The following is a 24,206-nucleotide window of genomic DNA, read 5'->3' as shown; positions in this document are numbered from 1 at the left end:
AGATTGCAACTGATTAAAAACACTACAGTATTGATAGACAATTGCCAGCCGTCGGTGTGTGTGTGTGTGTGTGTGTGTGTGAGTGAGAGAGACAATGTTTGACGGAGAGATACAGTGAGGAAGACAAGGGGACTCAAAGCAGTAGGTGGTGCGCTGCACGCTGTGTTAGACTAGGCAGCAAATAAAGCGTTACAGAACCGGAAATATGATATTTCCTTAAAAATAAAAGCATCCAGTGAAACAAGCAAAAGTTGAACGTGGGGAAAACGTGTCATTCCCTTTCTTAATGAGAGCAGTGTCCACATGTGCAATATTTAGCACATTAGTTATCCATGACTGTATTATTCGGGATAGCTGAATCAGTGTTATCCCCATAGATAGATAAACAGATATTTTTTATGCTCTTTTCTCTTTAAAAATCGCAACAAGTTCGCGAGTGAAACTTTATTTTTGAAATACCTCACCGGAAAAGCTCCGTGTGCGTTGTCTGTAACTTGACCGTGTTTCTGACAAGCCTCTCATTGATGTAAGCAGCGCCCACGGCTTAAATGAGCCTCGTTCAGGAGCGTTTCTTAGTTCAGACACGGGCGGAGAGCTGGCAGAGACGGACTCTTCTTCTTCTCCACCACCTCCTGCTGTCCTCCTCCATACTCTTCCCCAGTCTCTCTGTCACTCTCCATCCATCATCCATCCGTCTGCGTCTTTTGGATACCTACCTTCCTCTCCTTACAGCGCGTCAGCCCAGCTGGATCAGTCCATCCTCCACATGTCTTCTCCACCGTGGTCCAACTGCAGGCTGCTTTTGCTGTAATAATGCCTGGCTGAAAGGCTCGCAGCGGGGTTTTTCTTGCAGCAAAGGGAACGCCGAAGAAGAGCTCGGTGGAGCGCGGCTCTGCGTAATGGATTTACTTTTGTCCAAGCAAAGTTGGATTTTGTGAAGAGCCTCGTGGACCCCTACAATGGTCAGAAAAGGAGGGCGTTTTTAGAAAAGGTGCTTTTGGGTTAGGAATCACATCGTCAGAGGAAATGCACAGAGGTGAGTTGTACAGGAGCCCCTCGGTCATCCGAGGTGCGCGTCAAGGTCTGATTCCTTGGCCACTACACGGACGACAGCACATTTCAACCTTGGATATAATGTTTAACGTTTAATCCTCTCTTTTTAGCGCAGCTGACAGTTTAACTGCAGGTTGTGGGGTTTGATCCCATCAGAATGAAGGTGCCATGAAATTCAAATAGCCTATTAACCATGGATGCGCTTTAGAATATTAAAATGCGCCTCGTTAATTTAATGTTTTTCGCTTAATCTGATGCAATTTACAGACAGTTTTCAACGGGTTTTTTTTCCTGCTTTCTGTCACACCTATTTCCATTCTTCCTTTATTTGCATCTACTTGCCCTCTTGTGACAGATCTTGGTTCAAGCTTCTGCTGCTCAAACCACGCAGGTCCTCCAGGGTTTGGTTAGGTCTGATTGGCTTTAGTCGACCGGAGCACATTCGCTGCTAATTAGAAAGACTTAATAAATAAATAAAAGCGAACACCATTAATCATCTGGTATTTTGAGCATTTAATCGATAAAAATAGTTTTGTGGTTTTATTATATTGTAATGGTCCAGTGGTGCAAGAAAAAAAAACAGAATCTGTGCGGCACTCAGTTTACAATCAGTAAACAGTGGGAACAGATTTATGATCATAGTGGACAGCAAAGGTCAGATACAATTTTTTTTTTAAAAAACGCACAGCAACGATACGAGCCGTCAGCGCGCATTGACTGCTTCCAATAAGGCGTAATAAAAACAACTCGTCACAAACAGTGTAGCCTAGCGTAAATCTGTCCAGAAAAGGAAACTTAAAGCTATTATATGTTTTAATATATGTTATCAATAACCTAAAAATATATACTCTCATATTACTTTGTAATGCACGGGTTACAGCTAGGGGTGTCAATGGGTGCTACCATGGCCAGTTCCTTCTCTGCTGCGGTGGAAACGACGAAGTTTAAGAGCCAGTCACAGACGTCCCGCACACGCGCGTGCTGCCGCCGGAGCGACTCCCGCTGCAGCCACAGGATCGTGCCGTTGGCACAGGAGGCACGCGCCGGAGCACAAGGCTGCAACGCCGATTAAGTGCATCGAACCTGTCAAAGGGTCTGCATGTGTGGGCAGTTCACTGCATCGCTGAGGCGCTGAGGTTTAGGCCATGAAAACGATTTAACAGCAAAGCGAACCACCGCTAACAAAGGTGAGGAAAGCGTCACTGCCAGAAAGTAGCTTGGCCGCAAGAGGTTTGCTCAATACACGGGGATGAAAAAACAAGTTCTGGGCATGTAACTCTATCCTGACCACGTCTTAATAATAAGTGACCAGAAGATACATAGTGTTTTAAGTTCAGCTTTACAAAGAAACCTTAAAGAAAAATATTTTTAAGTAGTAAAAACTACTGAACAGGCTAGAGTTCCTTGCACTTCAAAATAAAAGCTGCTTCAAGCATTACTGTCCATATTAAGTCACTAACCTGCTGTTTCTAGGGAACTGCCTTTGCTGACTTTGAGGTGTGTTTGTAAATGCTCAGATTAATACATGAAAACCAATCCTGCTTGCGGTGAGTCTAATAGCCAGCATAGTCTGGTGTGTTCCAGCGCTGTTGATTTTCTGATGCTTTCAGCACCCTCTCTGGGTGAATGTACCTCACTATTTCACTACACAGGTTACAGTGTGAGTAAAACTGAAGCCTTTTTAGAGACTTTCATATCTTATCAACTGTTTGGCAACAGCCATGATGAACTGCAGGATATTTCTACCTGGTGTGGCCATTAAACAAAGAATTCTGCATCTCCCCCTAATATAAAGACAGTTTAGTTTCTATGTCCCTTTGCTTTGTACTTGTAGCCACAAGGGAATTATCTAATTCCCAGGCACTTCTAACTCGTGCCCATAAGTTATTCATCTTGAAGCCACACTAAATCATTGGCAGGCAATAGTATCTCATGGGCCTGCAATGATATTTCTCCCACCCGTGTAACAGGGGGTGTCTCCGTAGGGTACAGCAGTGCTGCTGATTCTGTTTCAGTTCAGAAAGCTGCGGTGACCTCAGTTTGTGCCCAGCTTCTGCTTGGTTTGGACGCCAGAGTGAGAAGTGATGTAAAGATGAAGTGACATGACCTAGAATAGCAGGGTTGAAACCGGCGGTAACGTTTCCTCTTGTGCTTTAAAATGACCAGAGGTCAATGGGATGAGATGACCCAACCTACATTTTTAAAAGAGTGCTTTATTTCATAAGATGTTAGCCCATTAGCTCATTTTTTTTACAAGTTGTGTCTATGTTCATAATCTCCACACTCCACCCGTTTTTATACACATTTGCAAGTTGTTCTCTTGATGTTGAAGTGACAAAGACTGAAATCCTGTTTAGCTGCTGATTTATTTATATTGTTTCAAAATATGTTACAACTACCAGAATAAATTATGCAACCTTTGCCATTTAAGTGAGTTTACATTTTTATAGACTTGAAACACATTTAAGTCACTGCAGCCCTCTGTCTTTACAGATAAAAGCACTCTTCTTACAAAGTCTGTGTTTTAAAACTTCTGACAAAAGGCCTTCGGAGTGTGGTGAGATTCCCACTGTGCACACTTTAGCTTTGTGGAGGGCAGCAGTGTTTCAGATATCTTCAGAATTTAGATTCTGGCTTATTCAGTGAAAAAGCCTCAGTGTGAGCTTGCAGCATCTCTCTGTTATTTGGGTGGTCTGCTCTCCAAAATTGCCTGTGGTAGTTCGTACTCCCACCTACTTCATTGCAAGATAATGGAGACAGAGGTAATGAGATCCTGAAGCTGGGAGGGAGGGTTTCTGTATGTGTGCATTTCAAAATGAGTCTAAGCATCTAGGCTCACTGGTACGTTTGTGTTCATTGCTCATGTTAAATGTGGATTGTTCTTCATTAGATACCCGCTTCTTTTCTTTTTCTCTCTCTTTCTGTCAGTCTTCCATCCGTCCTTCCTGGGTGCCATTATGCAATGTGCCACGCTCACACTTGCTCTCCTATTCGATGTGAGCGGGCCAACCTATTATGAACTCAGTGGGGATCAGGTCTACAGCGGCTTATCAGAGCAAGACAGTGTCAGAAGCTGTAACATGCGTGCTCTCAGCGCAGATATCATTGTACTACAACATATTCCATGTATTGGCCGTGTCCATGCGCTGCCCAGATGCCTGTCTTTTCATCAACGCTGTGGGCCTAGAGGCCCGGTATCCATTTTTTTGTGCGAATGCTTTATCTTTCTGGTGCCCAGAGGCTGCAGATTAGTAGGTGGAGTTGGTAGATTCAAATTACCTTTAAATAACTCTACAAGTATCATTGCAAGTCTGTTCACACTGTATAGGTACATTTAAAGCTGTGACTAATTCAAGTATTCCCACCATTCATATCTATATATAATCTTAGCTGTATTATTTCTTCATGTATGCCTTTATCTCACACTGAACTTTATCTCCATTAAGTGTTGTCATTAGCAACATATTTCTGAAGCCAAAATGCCTACTAGCACTGCACTTTAGTGTTGCAGATAAAACTATTATTGCTATTGATATTCTTTTGCTTCCACGTTTCGTGTTTCGCTAAGCATCTGTGGAATTCCTGAACAACTGAAACCATTTTGATAGTCATATGTGAAAATGTACTTATAGGACAAGGTAAACAATCTTTTAGATTAATATTTATTTGACATTTTATAGACCAACAATTTATCAGTTAACATGGAAATAATATGCAGTGTAATTAGAGAAAAGAATCACAGTAGCCCTTGTTTATTGTGCCGCGGAACGACAAGTACTGTCATAATAGTGTGTAGTAGAGTGTCACTATTGTGGCCAAACAGACTCATAATAAATGTAATACTGCTATTTATGGAAAATCTGATGAAAATAAATCTCCTGGTCCAATTAATTTTTGTACAGCTTTCTTAATTGTGTCTTTTTGCTTCTGTTTTCGGTAAATAAATGACACTGTAAATGGGGGTTGGAGAAAAAGTCTGTAACCATGACTGTATGAATCTTTAAAAACATGAACATGATATCAGTATTTCTTATTGAGACAATATGGCTATCATTAACACAGATATATCACAACACCCAGTCACTGAAAAGCAATGAATGAAATGGTGACCTCATGTCTAGTTCTCACTTTCCATCTTAGATTTGTGTTATTTCCAGGATGCCTGTGCACTATTTGTCCTTCCATGAATAATTTGTATTGATAATGGACTGTTTTTTTCCCTCATTCTTCCTCATTTCTCATTCTTGATATACCCTTATTGCATTAACTTTTCTCTCTCAGCTCTCCTCTTCCTTTTCCAGCCATACCTTTTTAAAAAAAATTTACTAATTCAATCACAGACGTACTTAAAAATGATATTGATCTATATTTCACTTTCATCAGACACAGGGGAAATCAATACCACAGCCGATCACATTCGGTGTCTGTTCAGTGGCTTTACTGCTGATGAACTCGAGGATATGAATACAGAATTTAAGTCACCTGTGACTAATGTGTAATATCTCTGTTTCACAGCGTGGGTACTCTTCTTTCTAATAGAAGAGGGTTTCGCTCTGGCACAGAGAACTAAAGGTAAGCTCAGGTACTCCTATTTTCTCTTAATGTTGTTTCATCCATATCGAACCAGTGTGAAATGAGGAGGCATTATCTCTACTTTTATCACATTAATTCCTTCAGGCCTCTCGTCCCTTTATAGCCTCTGCCTGCTTGTTCCTTTTCTTGCACCAATCCTCCGTATACTCTCCTTGCCTTCCAATCATCCCCCCATTCATCCCTTGACTCAATACCCCATCTGTCTGTCGCTCTCTCTTTTCCCGCTGTCTTTCTGATTTCAGAATCCCCGAGCGATTATGGCGGCCAGAGGCCCAACCAGAACGACTGTGGCACGTGGATCCGCAACATCAACGGCGGGAGTTTCACCTCCCCAAACTACCCAAACCCCTATCCACCCAATAAGGAGTGTGTTTACATCCTGGAAGGTAAAGCCAGATCACTGATGTTTCATCTTCTGCTCCATAGCACCAGAACAGCTGACACAGTTTCCCGCCTTTCAGCGTGTTGCCTCCTTCAGTGAATGTCATTAGCCTGACTGGCATTGTTTTATATAACCTCGCTCCTATCTGATTTTCTGTTCTTTTGCTAGCGGGCAATCAGCCTGACATTTTTCCAAATGAGCCATCCGGAGTTTGTTTCAGCACACAGATACCCTTTGAGAATGATGGAGAGTGGCGTATTGTGGGTAGCGCCTGACTTCTGGTCTCATCAGAGCAGTGCTACAGTGTGCTCATCTTTATTGGCAAAAGATTCGGTTATTGAAGTAAAATATAAAAGAGATGAACATCTGCTACACAACTGAGCTCTGATGGCATATCACTGAATTGTAGGCATTCTTGTCAGCTTTAGTGTTCACCAGAAATATCACACCCATCAGTAATTTGGTTTCCTGCCGCACGGGAAACATAACGGAAAGCATCATTAGTAGCTATAGGAGATGCGGTCTGGGATGCTGCTTGATGTGTTTTCTAAACTGATGAACTGTTTATCCATGAAGTTAAAGTACAGGCTCTCATGCTGATGAGATGCGTGCTTTTACCTTCTGTGGTGGAGAATAGATTTTTCATATGGCTCAAGTGCTCCCCCTGTGGACAAAGCAAGCTCAGACCTATTGTTGGTGAATAAGCCTACTGATGTGTGCAGTAGTACCTCGCAGCAGGCCTGGGACACCACAGATGGAACCTATCATTTACTATTATTTAGTCCTGAATGGCCTTAGTCATATTCATATTCAGGCTCCAGTGTTCAGCCTTTCAGTCTGAATCGCAGCGAGATGGATGCTCACGTTTGGTAGAAGAGCTAATCAGATCGCTTTGTAATCATAAACTGTGGTTAGTGAGCCTCATTGATTGTCATGTCCCAGAGTTCATCAGCTCAGTGATTATACATTCTGCTCTTTACGTATCAAGCTGTGTCATTTACATGTGTGTTTGTGTGTGTGTGTGTGTGTGTGTGTGAGAGAGAGAGAAGGAGATGGAAATTTATAGAGAAAATGAGACTCAACACATCAGGGAGTGAATGCACTCATAGCAGGAAGTGCAGGCATACAGGCTGCTCATTCAAGCAGAAAGGTTCAAATTCAAAGGCAAGAACAGAAGCAAAAACTCACACAGGGAAAAGAGAATCACTTTGGTTATTTTAGTTCACTTGTTCTCTGTGCCATACACATGTACCACCCTTGACCTTGCTCTTTTTTCTCTTTTCCTGGGTGCATTTTGCTTCTGCAAGCTTGGCATGATTGAGAGCCCCACGCCCTCACCCTCAACATCTCTTTTTAGTATGATTCATCTCTGAAGGCATGAATTGCCCTTGCAACCGACTATGTGTGTGTGTGTGTATGCGGGGAGGGAAGGCATGGTATTAAAGTGCAACAAACATTCAGTACATTCATCTGGATCTGCATGACAGATGAACTTGTGAACTAGAGTTCATGCTGTGACTGCAGTGTTGTGTATTCACAAAATCAGTGACAGCAGTGCTGACATATCCCACAGTGGCTCCATTTGTGGATGCTGTGGTCATGTGTGTCCACATACACATGGGTGACACATTAAAGGAAAAGTGCAGAATAGAATATTTTAGTGTTGGGCCATTGCACACCTGTCAGAAAATGACATTGATCATACAAGTTTCTGTAACCCACTGGAAGGATGAACAACTTTGTCACAAGATATATTCTCTCATTTGGTGCTTTGATGATGGTTGGAGAGCACTGCTTGACATCTCCGTCCGAAGTCTGTCGTAGGCGTTCAGCTGGGTTAAGATTGGGTAATGCAAAGGCAATCAAATGTGACTCACATAATTTTTATACTCATTCAGTGCACCCTTATACCTTATGGATAGAGCATTTTCGTCCTTGAAGAGACCGCTCCAGTCCAGACAGAAATGTGTCATCATACACTGAAGACTCAGAAATGCTCAGAGCAACTTTGTACTGATTTGAAGTGAACCTCTTCTGAGGCGAGAAGTGGGCTCAAACTATACATGCCAAATATTTCCCCAGCAAACAAAATCGCCTTCTGTATTGTGAAGCACTTTGTGATTTTTATCTGTGAAAAGATATAAATAAATTTGACTTATTTACTTACTTTCTCATTGTAGGTTTTCCTTTAATTTGTCACCTGTCTGTATATGTATTCTTCTGAGTGATGTATGCACACAGGGAATGCACTGTAAACAGACTGAGTAGCATAACTTGAAAGTATAAAATCTAAGCTAAAACTTGTCTGCGATGGATGGATGGATGGATGGATGGATGGATGGATGGATGGATGGATGGACAGACAGATGGATGGATGAATGGATGGATTTTGAGTTAGACCATCATATTCGGGGGTGAACACCACCTGTGCTAATATTGGTCATTATTCATAGTTTGAATAGCAGAAATTACTCTGAAAGTCCTCAGTAATGCAGCCTGTACAGAGACAGGAAACACTTTCGTTTGGATTGATCATTTTTAATTCAGTGCTACTTTTCAGTAGTCAAACCACTTTCTTGTGGGCCACTTGTCACATTTTCCTTGATCATTTTGGTTCTCTCTAGAAATAGAATATCATGCCTGAATACAACCTTAAGAAACATTTACATACAGTAAACATTTAGCATGGCTAAGTATCAGAAATTAACAGTCAGCAATGTGGAACAGGATTTACAAGACTTTATAATCTGCACCTTGCTCTGAGCCAACTTCTAAAAAGTTCATGTCACCACCCAGATTATCTGCGTCCTCTAAAGGAAAGACTTAATTGTATTCTTTTCACTGATTTTCTCCCTTTGTTTCTTTTCTCTCTCTGCTCCCTTGTTTGCCAAAGCCCTTCCTAGACAAAGGATTCAGCTGTCTTTTGATAAGAACTACTACATAGAGCCATCGTTTGAGTGTCGCTTCGATCACATCGAAATACGTGATGGGCCATTTGGTTTCTCTCCACTTATTGATCGCTTCTGTGGGGGAAAGAATCCAGAGATTGTCACATCCACAGGACGTTTTATGTGGGTTAAGTTCACCAGCGACGAGGAGCTGGAAGGCCTTGGATTCCGAATCGAGTACACCTTTATTGCAGGTACAAGCAACCGAACGGCACATTTGCACTGAATGTAATGGCACAGAGTGTGAAAGCACGTTTTTGTACACATCAAAGGTTTTGAGCAAGATGTGTGAAGAACAGGATCTGATTAGTTTGCTTTTATCCCAAAACATAAAGGAGAATCTGATCTCCGTATAACAAAAGGAATACTTATCTTCCCCCCTTTCCCATCTTGTTTGTGTTCATTACCAGTGAAAGATGATGAAAAAAGACAGAATGGACATCCACAGTTCTCTCATAGATTCAATAGAGACAAGTCCAACATCAGAGCCTTCTAAATCTAAACCCAGTATGCCCAGAAATCAGTGCCTCCCATCAGGTGACAGATATTAGCTCCAAACAGACCTCCTTTCTGCTTTATCTAGGATGCGTTAATGTGATCTTATCTTGTGTTCTCTTCTTACCTGTTTCTGCTATGTGGATTGAGAGTAATGTGCCATCCAAATCTTATCATTTCAGACCCTGATTTTCATCTGCACGTGGGTGGACTGCTAAACCCCATCCCAGGTAAGCTCTTCAGTATTTTGCAGGTTTGCGTTCGATCCTTTTTGAAGAGCTCCTCTGTGCTCAGAAGCTTACCGGAGGCTATCTCAGGCACTGGCGTTAATGCTGAATGCGTAAATGTACCTTGACAGGCATACGACTGTATATGAATTGAAAGGACGTACATGAGCACACATGTACAAATTAAAGAACACGAAAGAATGAACACACACCTCTTTTATCTTGCTCTTCCCTCCCTGCCTTTCTCTCTTTGTTTCTCTGTCTTCTTATTGTCCTTTTTCCTAATCCGCTATGCTGACTTCAGTTCAGCCTTAAATCCTTTTCTTTCCTCAATAAAATCCATTATCTGTCCCTCTGTTTGTCATGTGTTTCTTTTCATAATAACCATTTTTCTTGTTATCCTCTGCTCTTTTTTTTCTATTTGGTTCTTTTATGTACATCCATGTGACCCCATTCTTGACTTTTTTATTTTACACCCTTCTCTCCTTTCATTTTTTTTCTTTTTTTAATGTTTCTCCTCCACATTTCTTTTGTCTCTCTGCAGAATGCCAGTTTAATGTTGGTGGATGGGACGGGATTATCCGCTCCAGTCAGGTGGAGGAAGAAAAACGAGTGAAGCCTGGTGATGCCCTGGACTGTATCTGGACAATCAAGGCTCCTTCTCAGTCCAAGGTCAGTACAGTACTGACTAATTTTAGTCAGTAACCAGGTACAATCCTTAACACATTTTTTCTATCCTGCTCGAGCTCCATTGTTGTGCTTTCTAAACACTAAAATCTAGCTGGTGTCTATCTTTCTGCTTGAATGAGTCATGTTCAAACCCATTTCATTATGCCAGACAAATGCACACCTTGAATAAATAAAATCTCTAAACATCCTCCATTCTCACTACAAAATAAAGTGGAATAACATTAAAGGGTTTTTATTCATCTCTCTTGGGGATATTTGTTACACTGGCAACATACTGAGTTAGCGCCACAGAAAGACAGAAATTTTACATCTAAAGCATCAGTAATGTTTCTCTCAGTTGTGTTCAATCATTTCACGCCTCTCAGCGTCACTGAAAATTGAGGTTACACATCTTTCTCAGTGAATTGTAAGAGCACAGGGGCTCTGTTCACACCCCAGCTCAGAATATTTATTTTGGCCACTAATGGAACTGTGGAAATGACAAAAACCTGCATGAATCCTGTCCAAGATCGCATGAAAATGATACAAAAATCTCATTGCAACAAATGCAGTTAATCCCAGAATAGATATGAATAGTCATCCATGAAAAGAAATCTGAGGAGAAGTAATTTTGAATTTTACCATGAGGACTTGAAAGGAGTTGAAGCGAGTGTGTGTGTGGGGGGGATCCTTGGAGTACAAACAAGAATAGGAACGACTCAGAATATCTAAACAGTCATGAAGTAAACTCTGAAATCATCTTGTATACTGCCAGTCTGTTCAGTGTGCCCCACTTTCCATTGCTTCACCTTCCTACTGTTCTCTGTCTTTGCACCATTAATTCTTTGCACATTCACCTATTACTATTGTGATGCTATTACACATTTCTTTTATCTATTTTTGTGTCACTGGGAAACTATTTTTGATATTCTCTGTAAGAATATCAAGTAAATAAGTAAACATGCAGCCAAGAAGATGTAAAACCACAACCCGACAAACCACCTGTTTACTGTTTACCACTGAAGGGGGACGCCTAGGAGGTGGTTTGTGGGTGTCGGTAGATCAGGTTTGTGCCAATTCACGCAGAGTCAACTCAATACTTTTTTTTCCTTTTTTTTAATCATGTTCCTTGAGCTGCTGCTGAGCAGTTTTTACAACGTAGCGGTGCAGTTGGTGTTGAGAGTGTTATTTCCTTGGAGTGTACTCAGTCTGTTACAGCTATGGCACCCCTCACCTATTTAAGTAAACCTCTTGTATAGACGTGTTTTTTGCCACATTTTTGAGCCAGTTTTGTCACATTTGAATGGCTAGCATGTAAAAAAGTAACATCCACATGAATGCCTAGGCAGGTTGCATTGTAGCACAATGACCGCTGATTAACTTTACCTTCCAGGGGTTTTAGTGTTGTGGCTGATCGGTGGATATAAATCTGAGTGAGTCTATAAATTATTTACATTTAAATATGTAACGGTAATACATACAGTAGCATTGTGCGCTCCTTTCATTGAGAACAACACTTCTGGCAGTCTTGTCTGTACTGTGGCTGTAATTTAAAACATAATAGGTGTGAGCATTGCAAATACACAGATAGGCAGCATGGGAAAAAGCAGTGCAGGCGAATTTTATTTAGTGTGGCCCTGGAGATTCACGAGTAGGCAATATTTTCAGGCCAAGAGTGAAAACCCAGTGATAAGTTCTGATATTTATGACTAGATATCAAAAATCTCATTGGAATTACAACCGCAACCTGGCTAGCCTTAATTCATTGCTGCTCTGCTTCTTCCTAGTGACTAAATGAGTCATCCACACACTCCTGGGCTGCTCACTGGGCTCAATACACTAATGCACACAAATTCATGCACATCCTATTAAGTATAAAGTGGCAGATGCATTCAGTCACAAATTACACAGTATCCATTCACACAGTACAAGTAATTACCTATGCACATTAAATACTGATATGTATATAGGAAAGTAATATTTTATTCATACACGATTTGCATGGACACGCATTCTTTTCTTACTTGCATAGAAAGTAGCCTCCACAATCGCTTCACTGATTCATCACGTGCAGTGTGAAGCAGAAGTGAAGATGATCTGAATTTAGTAGAAGGACAGAGTTTAGTGGCCAGACATTAGCTCAATGACGCAAAAGGAAAAGAGCAGCAGGCTCAGCAGCTATTTAACTGCTGCCTGCTCACCGGTATCTGTGAGCTAAATGTGCTGAAATTTAATCTGAGCCATGGTCATGATTTTATCATGTCATTATTCCTGACGTGACTTGTGCGCAGAATAATTTGTTGACTCGTGCTATGCAGTTACTCACAGTGGGAGCTGAAATGAAACACAGTTATATACTTGGGCTTAATAATAAGCAAACTATGCTGTGCTGGCTACATAGACTGTAAAGATAAGATGGACATTGCTACTGTGACAAAACCCACTGGTTTGTGAAATTAATTTTGAAGCTTGGCTGGCATTTTAACCGTCACCAATTTTTTTGGAAACACACATTGGGTGCAAGAGGTGGCTCTGACTGAGAAATGGAAAGTGTTGCACCCTCATATAGTGTCAAGGTAGCCACATCCTAAAGCATAACCTGCTTTGTTGTTTATTTTACTCAGCATGGATCCATGTTAGCATAATGAAAATTACTTTGTCTTAACTGATGTAAAACTACTGATTGAGGTCATTAATTAGTTTGCAATAGCTATGTATTTTCTCATAGGCTGCTTTATAATAGGGAGTCACCCCCTAGTGGTAATTAGAAAAAAATGCAGGTTTACATGTCATCACCTTCCTTTATGTCCAGTTTGTAAGAAAGACATTCATAAACAGGGCACAGGCTCAAAGTGAAGTTGTATCTCAGTAGTAGTGTTATTGTAGAAAAAGCACAGGTGTAGTAACAAAATTATATGAATAAAGAAACTGTATTGAGGATGCTTTCTACTGGCTGCATAGTCTAGCATTTTTACACGTTTCTCTAACAAGTCAAAGGTCCTGTTTCAGTCCAGTAAGGAGACCCACATATCTCAATGGGGTTGTGTCAGCAAGAGTGTCTGGTGTTAAAATGTGGCAGATCAAACATGTAGAACTACCTTCTAGCGTGACCCCTTGTGACTAAGGGAGCAGCTGAAAGTAGCTTTTATTAAATCTGTTTTGTAACTGGCTTATTCTTTATGACTTGCTTCTTTGTGCTTCATGCTATAACCAGGTGAAACTGTTATAGGCTGAGAATCGATGCGATGTTCAAGGACAAACTAGTGCATTTCAGTCAGGTTTTTAAAAATCCCATTAAATTTTGGGTCAGTACAACATGATAAATACAAGGTGTTTTGATACTTGTGTTTGACTGCAATTTCTGGAAAGCTGAAATTTTCTGACTTTCTGACCAGGTGAACACACCATTAGTATTTCATTCTGAGCCCAGACTTTCAATGCCAGGAGAGCTGCAGCTTCAGCTCACTAGTCTTTCCTCCCTGCGGCATTCTCTGAAGAGAACCATGAAAAAAACAGTGTGTGAGGAACACAGAGCACGCTGCTCCATATTCTCAGATTTACTTTTACACATTGCTATACATTGCTATATGTATCACAACCTGGATGAATTAGATTTACTTTGTTGAAGTAAATCTATGTTCTTTCCATCTGTTAAACTCTTTATCCTTCCTCCATACCTACATGCTCTAAGGAAGGGCTTTATAACAATTCACAGGTTCACGGGGTTCTTCTCTTATCTGTGTTTTGTTTATTACGAGTGTCTGAACATCTTCCGTGTCTGCTATATTGGGTTTTCTGATTTAATGAATATTTTTCACACTTTGCTGACATAAAAAGTAAAGTTAGTCTGCTGTCATGGTTAGACAGCAGTGAAGCGAAGTGATGTATCGCTGTGAATTTCATTTGATTTGCATCTCCTGTGCATCCCCAGATCTACCTGCGCTTCATAGACTACCAGATGGAGCATTCCAATGAGTGTAAGAAGAACTTCGTGGCTGTGTACGATGGCAGCAGTGCCATTGAAAACCTCAAGGCCAAGTTCTGCAGCACCGTGGCTAACGATGTGATGCTTAACAACGACATGGGAGTCGTACGAATGTGGGCCGACGAGAAGAGCCGACTCAGTCGCTTCCGCATGCTGTTCACATCATTTATTGATCGTGAGTGCCAGTCTTCCTGACAATACTAATTCAGCCTGGACCCAGCATTTTAACATCTTGTTTCCTCATGTGAACTTCCACATGGTTGAGTATTTGGCCTAGAGCCATTTGTTATGCTGTTAAAAAAACAAAACAAGCATAAGACATCAGTTTCTGGATGCCATCTGGAATACACAGAACGGGCTCAGTCTGACCACACGTATAAAAACTGTGAGCTAGACAATTTTTACGGCATCAAACCCGGCATTCTGCTGCGGGTTTAACGCTGCTGTTGAACAGCACTTTATGCATCTCTGTAGATATTGACTAATTAAAGGGATTTAACCATCTCTAGCTTTTTTTTAAGCTGACAAATAAGATAAAATATAACAGTTTTGTGTTATTATTTGTTTATTAGGAGTGTGATTTGTAGTTTTCTTTGCCCTCTTTGGCTGAATAGTTCTCTGTTAAGAACGGGTAAGCCGTAGGGATTTATATAGATAAGATTTTGTTGCCATCATCAATTCTGCTTGTTGGTTTGGTGATTCCTTAACACTTCCCTAATGAGTCTTTGTCATTTTCCTGTTTAGGAAAAAAGAAAAAAAGCCTTCACAGGTTTTCAGCATTAGCATGGCTGATTTACTATTTGAGTCCAAACACATTCAATAAACAGAAGAAAAACGCTTACATGTGACTCGGGCATGCAAAAAGTTCTGCTGCCTTGTGTTTTAGATTCAGCAAGTTTCATAAAAATGTGTTCATACTAATAAAAGAAACTGAAACTTTGGAGAATCTGGTGCCTCTTCTCAACTGGAACCAGTTCTCAATTCCCATCCGTAAAGAGAAATACATGTTGATACTTTCAGGATCTTCCAGGCCCTAAATTATCAACCCCACACACACAAGCAGTCGTAAAAACAGTTGATTTATGAGGTCCTGTGTTCTATTTGCATCAGCAGTCAGCAGCAGACACTGAAGTGGCATTTCAGCAAGGAAAGCTAATTACGCTGCGCCATGTTTAGACCGCAGATATGAGAAAACCAATTATTAACTCCAGCATTTTTAAGTAACTGAAAGTATCAAATAGTTTCTTGATATGCATGTCACCGCATCATACTGTGTTTATTATAGGTCACTTACAAAAGGAAACTAGAAATTTATTTCTCTGTTTTGGTAAAAGGAAATGCTACATGGGGTTAATGGAAGTAATTTCAGTTTGGGCTTCATCACTTTTGAAGTACAAGAGATTTTCAGACAAATGCTGCCAAAGGTTGCGTATAAAGTAGAAAGAAATTGCCAGGCAGAAAACAGTTTTCTGTTAGCACACTGTAATATTTTCATTAAATGCCTGAATGGACTGAAATATTAATTGCTACATTCTCCTGCACACTTCCCAAGCCCTGTGTGAATGCTAATGTTGTTTTCATCAGCAAACCCATAGCGATTGCAGTCGCAACTTGAAGGCTTTTAGATTCAGCAAGAGTGTTTTTCTTTTTGTTTTTTTACTTGAAGAGTCCTTAAGATCATTTGGATCCTCATTAATTCTGACTTTGAGTAACACACAGTTCATCTCAGAGTAGTCTGAAGACGCCTGAAGAACTCCTAAACTTTATTTGGTCAGAGTCAGCGACTGGCTTAAAGTTTGCTTGGAGGTCAGAGGGAACAATTAATCTTTGTCACTTAGTACAAGATGAGTTGTGCCTTTTGCACTCCGTCATGTGCTCTAATCTTCCAGCAGAATCCCCTATGAAATGTAAACCAGGCACATGAAAGCCTTATTAAATAAACACACGGCCACACAATGCACACACTCAGATGAGTTATGTCCTTGTGTGAGGAGAGAGGCTGTGAGGGTGAAGCGCTGTTGACACCTTCCTAGAAACTACATTTTGAAGGCGAGAGACACATAATCGGTTTGGAAGTGATGGCGGTGTCAGGGGAGCGACCCTGTCTACTTTCTCACTGGGAAATAGAAGGAGAGCACACTCCAGCGCACACATACTCTGTCATGCACAACCTCACATACATGCCCATATGCATGTCCCGCTGTCAAAGTTATTTAACCCTGAGGCAGAGGAAGCAAGTGGAGGCACAAAGCCCTCATCACAATGGACCTTGGAAGAGGGTTGAAACTAGTAGAGCAAACTAGAGTCTGTTTCAGCTGTGATAAAGACTCAGAGAGTGTGTGTGCACACAGCCGCTAAGCTTGTGTGTTTAAAAAAAGAGAGAGGAAAAAGGGGTGGAATGATTTACTCAGGGGAGCTTGGAAGGGACAGTTTGGAGAAGCGAACAAGCCATAAGAGACAGATTTTGCTTTGTACTGCATGCGAAGAGGAACAATATTTATCTTTGTGAACACCATTTTAAAAGCATGCTCATCCTTTGGGCTCAACAAAGAAGTATAAATATGAGGCATACATTAATCATAATTGTTTTTGTTTTTTATGTTATCATTACTTTATTCCAATCTATTCTCTGTTACATCCTTTACTCAACTGAACAGGACAAATCTGATTGGGTCATATTTTGCACAAGTTATGAGCTTTAGGATTGGACAGTGTGCTTAGCACTGTTCTGGCTTTGAATCTCTCAGTGTGGACTTGGCATGTTTTCCCTCTCTGAACTCCCATTTGTTACTCAGTGATTCCTGTTTGTCGTGTATGTGAGCGTGAATGGCTGTTTCTGTGCCTGCGCCATCCTGTCCAGGATATACGACACGTCTTATACAAATAATTGGATACTAATGGATTTAGTGTAAAACCGACTTGAAATTAGATGAAGAAAATATCCTGTAGACATCATTTTCTGTTATTTTTGGCAACTGAAATGGAAACAAATTAAATGAAAGCATACTACTCATCAGCTGTTTTAACCCTGTAAAGCTTGAACCATGAAATAATTACCATAAAATTCAAATTTTTAGAAACTAGAGTGTTTATTGAACCTTCTGACAAATTAAAGAAAAATAAAATAATAATTTGCATGTATTAGTTTTAGTAGTAGTTTAGTTTTAGTTTTGCTCCTGGTATTTCTGTGCAGTTTTTTACAGTGGCAATGCATGTGTCCGATGATTCATATGATCAGATTTTTTGGGGGAAAAACACACTGAACCACACAGAAACTCATGTATCGAATATGACACACTTGGCGTTAAAAGTGTTTATAATATAGGGCTGCTCTCACAAAGATCAGGTTTTCTAATTTCCCTTATTTTGTATTAGACTCAATAAGAAGTTTTAGTTGCACACTCCTGTTTCTTTACAACCCGACATGAATTTTCCATTTGTTATATAGAGGACTTTGTGAAATATTAACCAACTATTAGTGTTAAAATATTCTGTCTGCTAAACAATTCCTCTGGACTAATAAACAAAATACTCTATAAATATCCTTAAGTAACCTAAACCCAGTTTCCACATCACCCATCTCTAGTTCCACTTGGCAGATAAGAATTGGCTTTTGCTGCAGCTCCAAACTTGTCTATACGAGTATGCAGTCATCTGCATCTTCTTTCAGCCTTGCATGTCTTCCTGCTGACTGGAAGTGCATCGGTCTCCTGAGCCCAGCAGCCAGCCTCAATTACCAGCCATCTCTGTCTCTGCCATCACAGTCTTCATACGCTGAAAGTTGCTTTAATGTGCTGTGTCTCGCGGCACCTGCCTAACCACCTGCACCCCCATGATGAACCGAAGCCATTTCTGCCCCCACATCCCCACCTCTGCCTTTCTTTTCATCTTTTCCCTATTCCCCCTCTCCACCCGCTCTCTGTCTCCCCTCTGTTAGAGTCTCTTGACGTGATGGCTGCAGTTTAGTGAAGCCGTCATCTCCTCCCCTCGTCACTCCGATGTTATGTGTGCAGGAAATGATGATGCATGGCCTTATGTGTACTGTGTCTCCATTAGACCTCCAGTGTTTCAGAAAATAATAGAACATTTCATCTTTTATTACGGGCCTCTACAGATTTCCACAGCCAAATGATTGTTCTTTTATTGTTATTGTTTTATTGTTATCATCAAAATAGCTTCTGGTCCTTTTCACAGTGTAGTCATCTTTTACTCAGCACTGTTAGACAGATGTTTTCTTTTTTTCTAAATTCCATTATCTCGGTGTATTGTCTTTTGCCTGCAGCTCCTTGCAACGACAATACTTTCTTCTGTCACAGCAACATGTGTATTAACAACTCCCTGGTCTGCAATGGCGTTCAGAACTGTGTCTACCCATGGGATGAAAACCACTGCAAAGGTGATTATCTTCTTTCTTCCAGCTAGCTGATTAAGATTTACATGGCATGTTTGTAGAGTTTGGATTTGCTTTTAAATTTCATTGCTTTTTTCCCTCTCGTTAACCTTTTTGCTACAGAGAAGCGATCTAAGGGGCTTTTTCATCAGATCACTAAGACCCATGGCACCGTTATCGGCGTCTCATCAGGCATAGTTCTTGTTCTTCTTATCATCTCCATCCTGGTCCAAATGAAACAGCCAAGAAAAAAGGTAATACAGTCTTTGTTTTGCCATTGGTTGTAGTTGGACTTTCATTATTTTTTTTTTGACTTTTCTTTTTTTTCCCCCAAGCTTTATTTTCATTTTTAAATTGGAAAACAAATAAAAACAAACAAACAAACAAAGCAAAAAAACAAACAGAAAACTCACAACTTGTATCTATGCCTTTCAAGGTTAACCTCAGACATCTGAAAACCAAACACAGAAAATACAAGCATAATAATAATAATAATAATAATAATAATAATAACAACAATAATAATAACAGCATAGCAACATTAATAATTACAGATTTTTTTTAAAGCAAACAAAAAAAACCCAAAAACAAATAACTCAAAAAAAAGAAGGAAAAAAAAAAGAAAAAAGTGAGCAAGACAGAAAACACACCATGTGAACCCCTCCCATCATCCCCCCACCCCTTTACCCCTGTATGGCTCTCAACCTCATCACATTGTGTATCAAAACAGCCCATATTTACACCTATCTATAGAAACTCTCATGCACAGGAATCAACATCTCCCACGATAAAACTGCAGCATTCAGGAAATCGAGTCAGGAGGGCCTAACCGGGGATCAACTCAAGGCAGACCCAGGGGGATTTGCGTCATTTCTATGATCTATTAGGTCCAAAGACGGTGGTTGGACTTTCATGACTTTCATTCAACTAAGAGATGTCGGAGCCTAAAAAGATGATACAATATTAAAAGCAATGGAATTACTTACAAGTTGGAAACGAATGTAGCTCTAAAGACAGAAAACAAAAAAAGCTTATGCTTAGATTTCACCACATGTCATAAATAATCCAGTACATGAGATAGGAAATGTATAGTCGCATTGTAATATCTTCTTATGTTACACCATTTTCTCTTAAGCTTCCTTTTCCATCTATTTTTATATCACTCTATGATGCCTCATAACTCCCAGAACCCATTACTTACTCAGTAAGCATTACTTTATGGCTGTCTTGAGGTGGCCAGAAATATTGGAGTCTGACTCTCCCATAATGGATTTCTCCCTGAGTGAGTGCTGAACATTTTTCAAAGTGGAGACCCTAAAAAGGAGTACTCTCCTTTTGACTCATGCTTTAAATGGATATAAAATATATATATTAAAAAGCAAGCAAATAATGTGCATTGAGTTAAATTATTCATTCATGTTTATGGCACAAAAGGTACTTACTAAAACAAGTGCTTAAGTACTTGTTTTACCATTTTAGAAACATGACTGTTTAAGTGGAGAAAGTTAGAGAAGATTCAGAGTTAGGTGTTTCAGATTTAACATTTAACTGGCATTTCCCAGCTGACACCCATCCAGTTAATCAGCACAAAAAAGAAAACATACATAAATGTCTCATGTGATAAATTAGTCAAAGTCAAATTTATTTATATAAGCACATTTAAAACAACAACTGTCAACCAAGGTGCTGTACATTTCAGATAATCAAAAGAGATAAAAACATAGGAAGACATGATAAAATTAAAGAAAAAGAAGCATAAAATGAGATGATTTGAGTAAGAAATGAGACACATAAAAGTACAAATTCATTCTGATTTAAAACCCAAGGTTTTGAAGTGTCTAATGTTGGAGAGGTCCTGATGAAAAGGGGAAAATAATTAAATCTCTGTCCACATTGGACCAAATCACTCATATAGGAAAAGGAGAGATTTAGTTTTCAGAGTGCTTCAAGCAGCACATTTATTACATTTTTTTTGACAGTTTTAAGACTTAAAATGGTTATTCCTTCTATTGTCTTGATATATGCTCATGCTGCATCACAGTGGACAACCAGTGGCCTGGTAATCACTTAAGTGTATCGTCTGAATGGATCTTTTTCTTTTCAAGGTTGTAGCTCGACGTCCTGGTGTTTTCAATAAGGCTGGATTCCAGGAGGTCTTCGACCCTCCCCACTACGAGCTCTTCTCTTTGCGTGACAAAGAGATGTCCTCTGACTTAGCTGACCTTTCTGAGGAGCTGGACAGCTTCCACAAGATGCGGCGCTCCTCCACTATGTCCCGCTGCGTCCACGAGCACCACTGTGGTTCACAAGGCTCTGTGGCTACTGGCGGTGGCAGTATGAAACACAGCCGCACCACTCTGAGCTCGATGGAGCTGTCCTACCACAACGACTTCTCCAAGCCGCCACCCATGAAGACTTTCAACTCCACAGCCAGCTATAAGAAGAGCTGCTATGGCTACAAGCAGCACTCACAGACTCACGACTGCGACCAGCAGGTCATTGAGGACCGAGTCACAGAGGAGACCACATGTGAGATTTATGGGCGCGGTGCAACAGGAGTGGGTGGAGGAGCCGCAGGTGGAGGAGCAATGGGAGGAGGAGGAGCATCAGGGATTGCAGGAGGAGCAATTGGTGGAGCGGTGGGTATAACGGGAGGAGTGGCAATGGGTGGTGGGATGGGTGGTGGAATGAGTATGGCAGGAGCCATGAGCATGGCAGGGCCTAGTGGCATCGCTGGAGGTATTGGTGGGATGGGAGGAGCCTGTGGAACCCTCAGTGTTCGTGGCAACAGTGCTCGTAACAGTACCACCATAGTTGATCCACAACAGCGCTCGATGTCCATGGACTTTTAGATGGAAGAAAAGAAATGGAAACAGATCTTGCAGGTCGATCATCTAAAGAATGCAAGACAGGAGGACTATAATTCCAAACTGATTACTCCTGCGTGCTCTTCTGCCATTGGTCTTCAAGCACTGGTATTGTGGGTTAAATCTCGAGGACTCCTCTCATTCTCATGTGTAGGTTTGGGAAGAATGGATCAAAAGAACTAAAAGGAAGTGGGGAAAAAATCTGACATAACTACTGGTTCTGTTCTTCAGGATACTGAATGATTCGGAGTGCACAAAGTGTGGAGACATCTGGTCTCTGCAGTCTTATACTCAATAAACATCTCCTTCCATCAGAGACTTCTAGGAGAATGTTCTCGCATGTAGACCCAGACTTCTCTCTGTTGGGTTACCACTCAAACACAGAAAGAGAGAAACCTGGAGAGATGTTGTAGACTGACTTTTTGCATTTATTCACCTGCCATGCACAGATATATGATATATGATCGATAGTGTGTCTTCTAATAATTTATTTGAGTCTTTATTTTTGTCAGTGTACTGTACCGTTAAGACCAGTATGTATCCAGCCTCACGATGATGCTTGGCTTTTAACTCTTTGATCTTTTTTATTTGTTGCTCAGACGATTTTATGAAGGTGACTCATCTATGACATGTTGTGTTGATGATGAGGTGGAAGATGAAGAAGTTGTTGTTATCAATAATGATCAACTAAATATGAAGATGGCGATGATAATTATGTGATATTACTATAATAATTATGTATTTTTCATGGTTACCTCACATATACAGAAGGTACACTTCATTCAGTCTCTCCTCAGGAAGAGCACATGAAGAGACTGTCTTATTTTGCTAAAAAATACAGAAAAAGACTATTTCTGCTCTGTGAGTTTTATAGCATAAGAGGATTCAGACTTTGAGTGATCATTTATCAGATATAAATATTTGGATGTGAGCCCTGGCTTGAATCAAGATAGCCTCTCTCTGCCATGCCTCTCCAAACCCCTACCCTTAAAAGGAGAAAATGTAATTCCTCTGTGTCCCCATGAATCGAGTGTGTAAAACAAGCACAACCTGTTTCCTTACAGTGACAGACATGTAGCCTACTTGGGACTCAATTATGATTTTAACCACTAGTTGTATAATTTCATTTTGTTGAATTAAATGAGAGCTTATTCACCTCACCGTGTGAGTGTTTCTGTTCGCTGTAACCAAAAAAACATAAAAGTAACTCTGCTCAGGCTGGAGATGTCAGGACAAGATTCACTTTGTGACATGCAGGCAGAACAGACACAGCCTATGCAAAGTGTTTTGGTTTGCTTTGATGCAAAAGGGGCTGTGGGGATACTTTATTCCCTGAGTTGTGCGAACCTTAAGATTGAGTTTAAGTTGAACACAAATAATCAAAAGCTGACAAATTCCACTTCCATCATCTGTTGTGCTTAAAAGACTTTTTGAGTGGAATGCATAATGCATTGCTTCCTGACCACCAAAGACCAATTAAGCTTAATTAATATTTACAGATTATTATTTTCTCTTTGCCTCTCACTCTGTCTCTCACTTGCTCTCTTATTTGCTTTGCTGTCATGATGTGTTTGCCTTGTTAAAAGCTTATGACACAGTCTTAAAGTATTTGGCCGTTATTGATGCTAATTCCTTTATGCATTGGGCTGGTCACCTACACAGTGACACCTACACGTGCTGTCTCGGGATTCAATCTAATGATATTAATCAATACATTATGCTGAAATCACTCTTGAACAATTCAATTCAATTTTATTTATATAGCGCCAAACCACAACAACAGTCACCTCAAGGCGCTTTATATCGTAAGGCAGGCCCTACAATAGAGATACAGTAGAGCAGATTTCACAAAGTCTCACAGCTCACTACAAATAACAGTCAGCCAAAGTATGCAGTACTGTGAAAAACTAAGTACAGCCTGCAGCAAGTAATCATTTTCTGAACATTATGAGTCTAAAATCTTTGTGAAGGAATTTTGTTCCACTATTCTTTGTTTGAGTTCATTGAGGTCTGCAGGTATTCGTTTCTATACGCAGCTTTCTTGCAGTCTCGCCACAGCATTTCAATCAGGTTGAGGTCTGGACTTTGAGCCACTGCAACATGTTGTTTCTTTTCACGTTCAGCCATTCTTTTGCAGGGATCTGCCAAAACCTCTGCTTTTAGGTGGTCACTATTGCTGATGAACATTTAACCAAGTGCATTTAATTAACAGCACATGGCTGTTACTTTTTTCCACAGTACTGCATAGAGTAGTAGAATTTCTATAACACAGCATAACATAGTGGGAAATTCCATTACAAATTGTGTTTCATGTGAAAACAAAATACTATCTGTTTGTATTTTTACAATAATAAGTGCCAAAGGTCACCATTAACATCACTGAGAAACGCATGCAATAATAAAAAAGCAGCGCCACCTGCAGACACACTGCATTCAGCATGCGTTTTTATTAGATTGATAAGATTCGAGCTAAAGACACAAATCTGGACATCAAGAAGTGTTTTATACGCATATAAACTAAGACATATGACAGATTGCGGGTGAATTAAATGGCAAATAAAATCAGTTAGAAATCATTGTAACATAAATAAAGTACC

The 24,206-nt window shown here is 40.3% G+C and overlaps 1 protein-coding gene across 1 annotated transcript; it reads left to right on the top strand.

Annotated features, from left to right (window-relative positions):
• Window positions 1–516: 516 nt before the first annotated feature.
• neto2a (neuropilin (NRP) and tolloid (TLL)-like 2a) lies at window positions 517–22,769 on the top strand. Its single transcript, XM_026175403.2, has 10 exons — window positions 517–1,036; window positions 5,569–5,625; window positions 5,889–6,032; window positions 8,922–9,170; window positions 9,654–9,701; window positions 10,243–10,370; window positions 14,299–14,527; window positions 18,635–18,748; window positions 18,866–18,996; window positions 20,848–22,769. The coding sequence occupies exons 1-10, from the start codon at window positions 1,027–1,029 to the stop codon at window positions 21,592–21,594; spliced, it is 1,857 nt and encodes a 618-aa protein (XP_026031188.1). The 5' UTR covers window positions 517–1,026; the 3' UTR covers window positions 21,595–22,769.
• Window positions 22,770–24,206: the final 1,437 nt, after the last annotated feature.

This window comes from Astatotilapia calliptera, chromosome 1 (genome assembly GCF_964374335.1).
Source record: "Astatotilapia calliptera chromosome 1, fAstCal68.1, whole genome shotgun sequence".
Classification (NCBI taxonomy): Eukaryota; Metazoa; Chordata; class Actinopteri; order Cichliformes; family Cichlidae; genus Astatotilapia; species Astatotilapia calliptera.
This window is presented reverse-complemented; position numbering and strand designations above follow the sequence as displayed.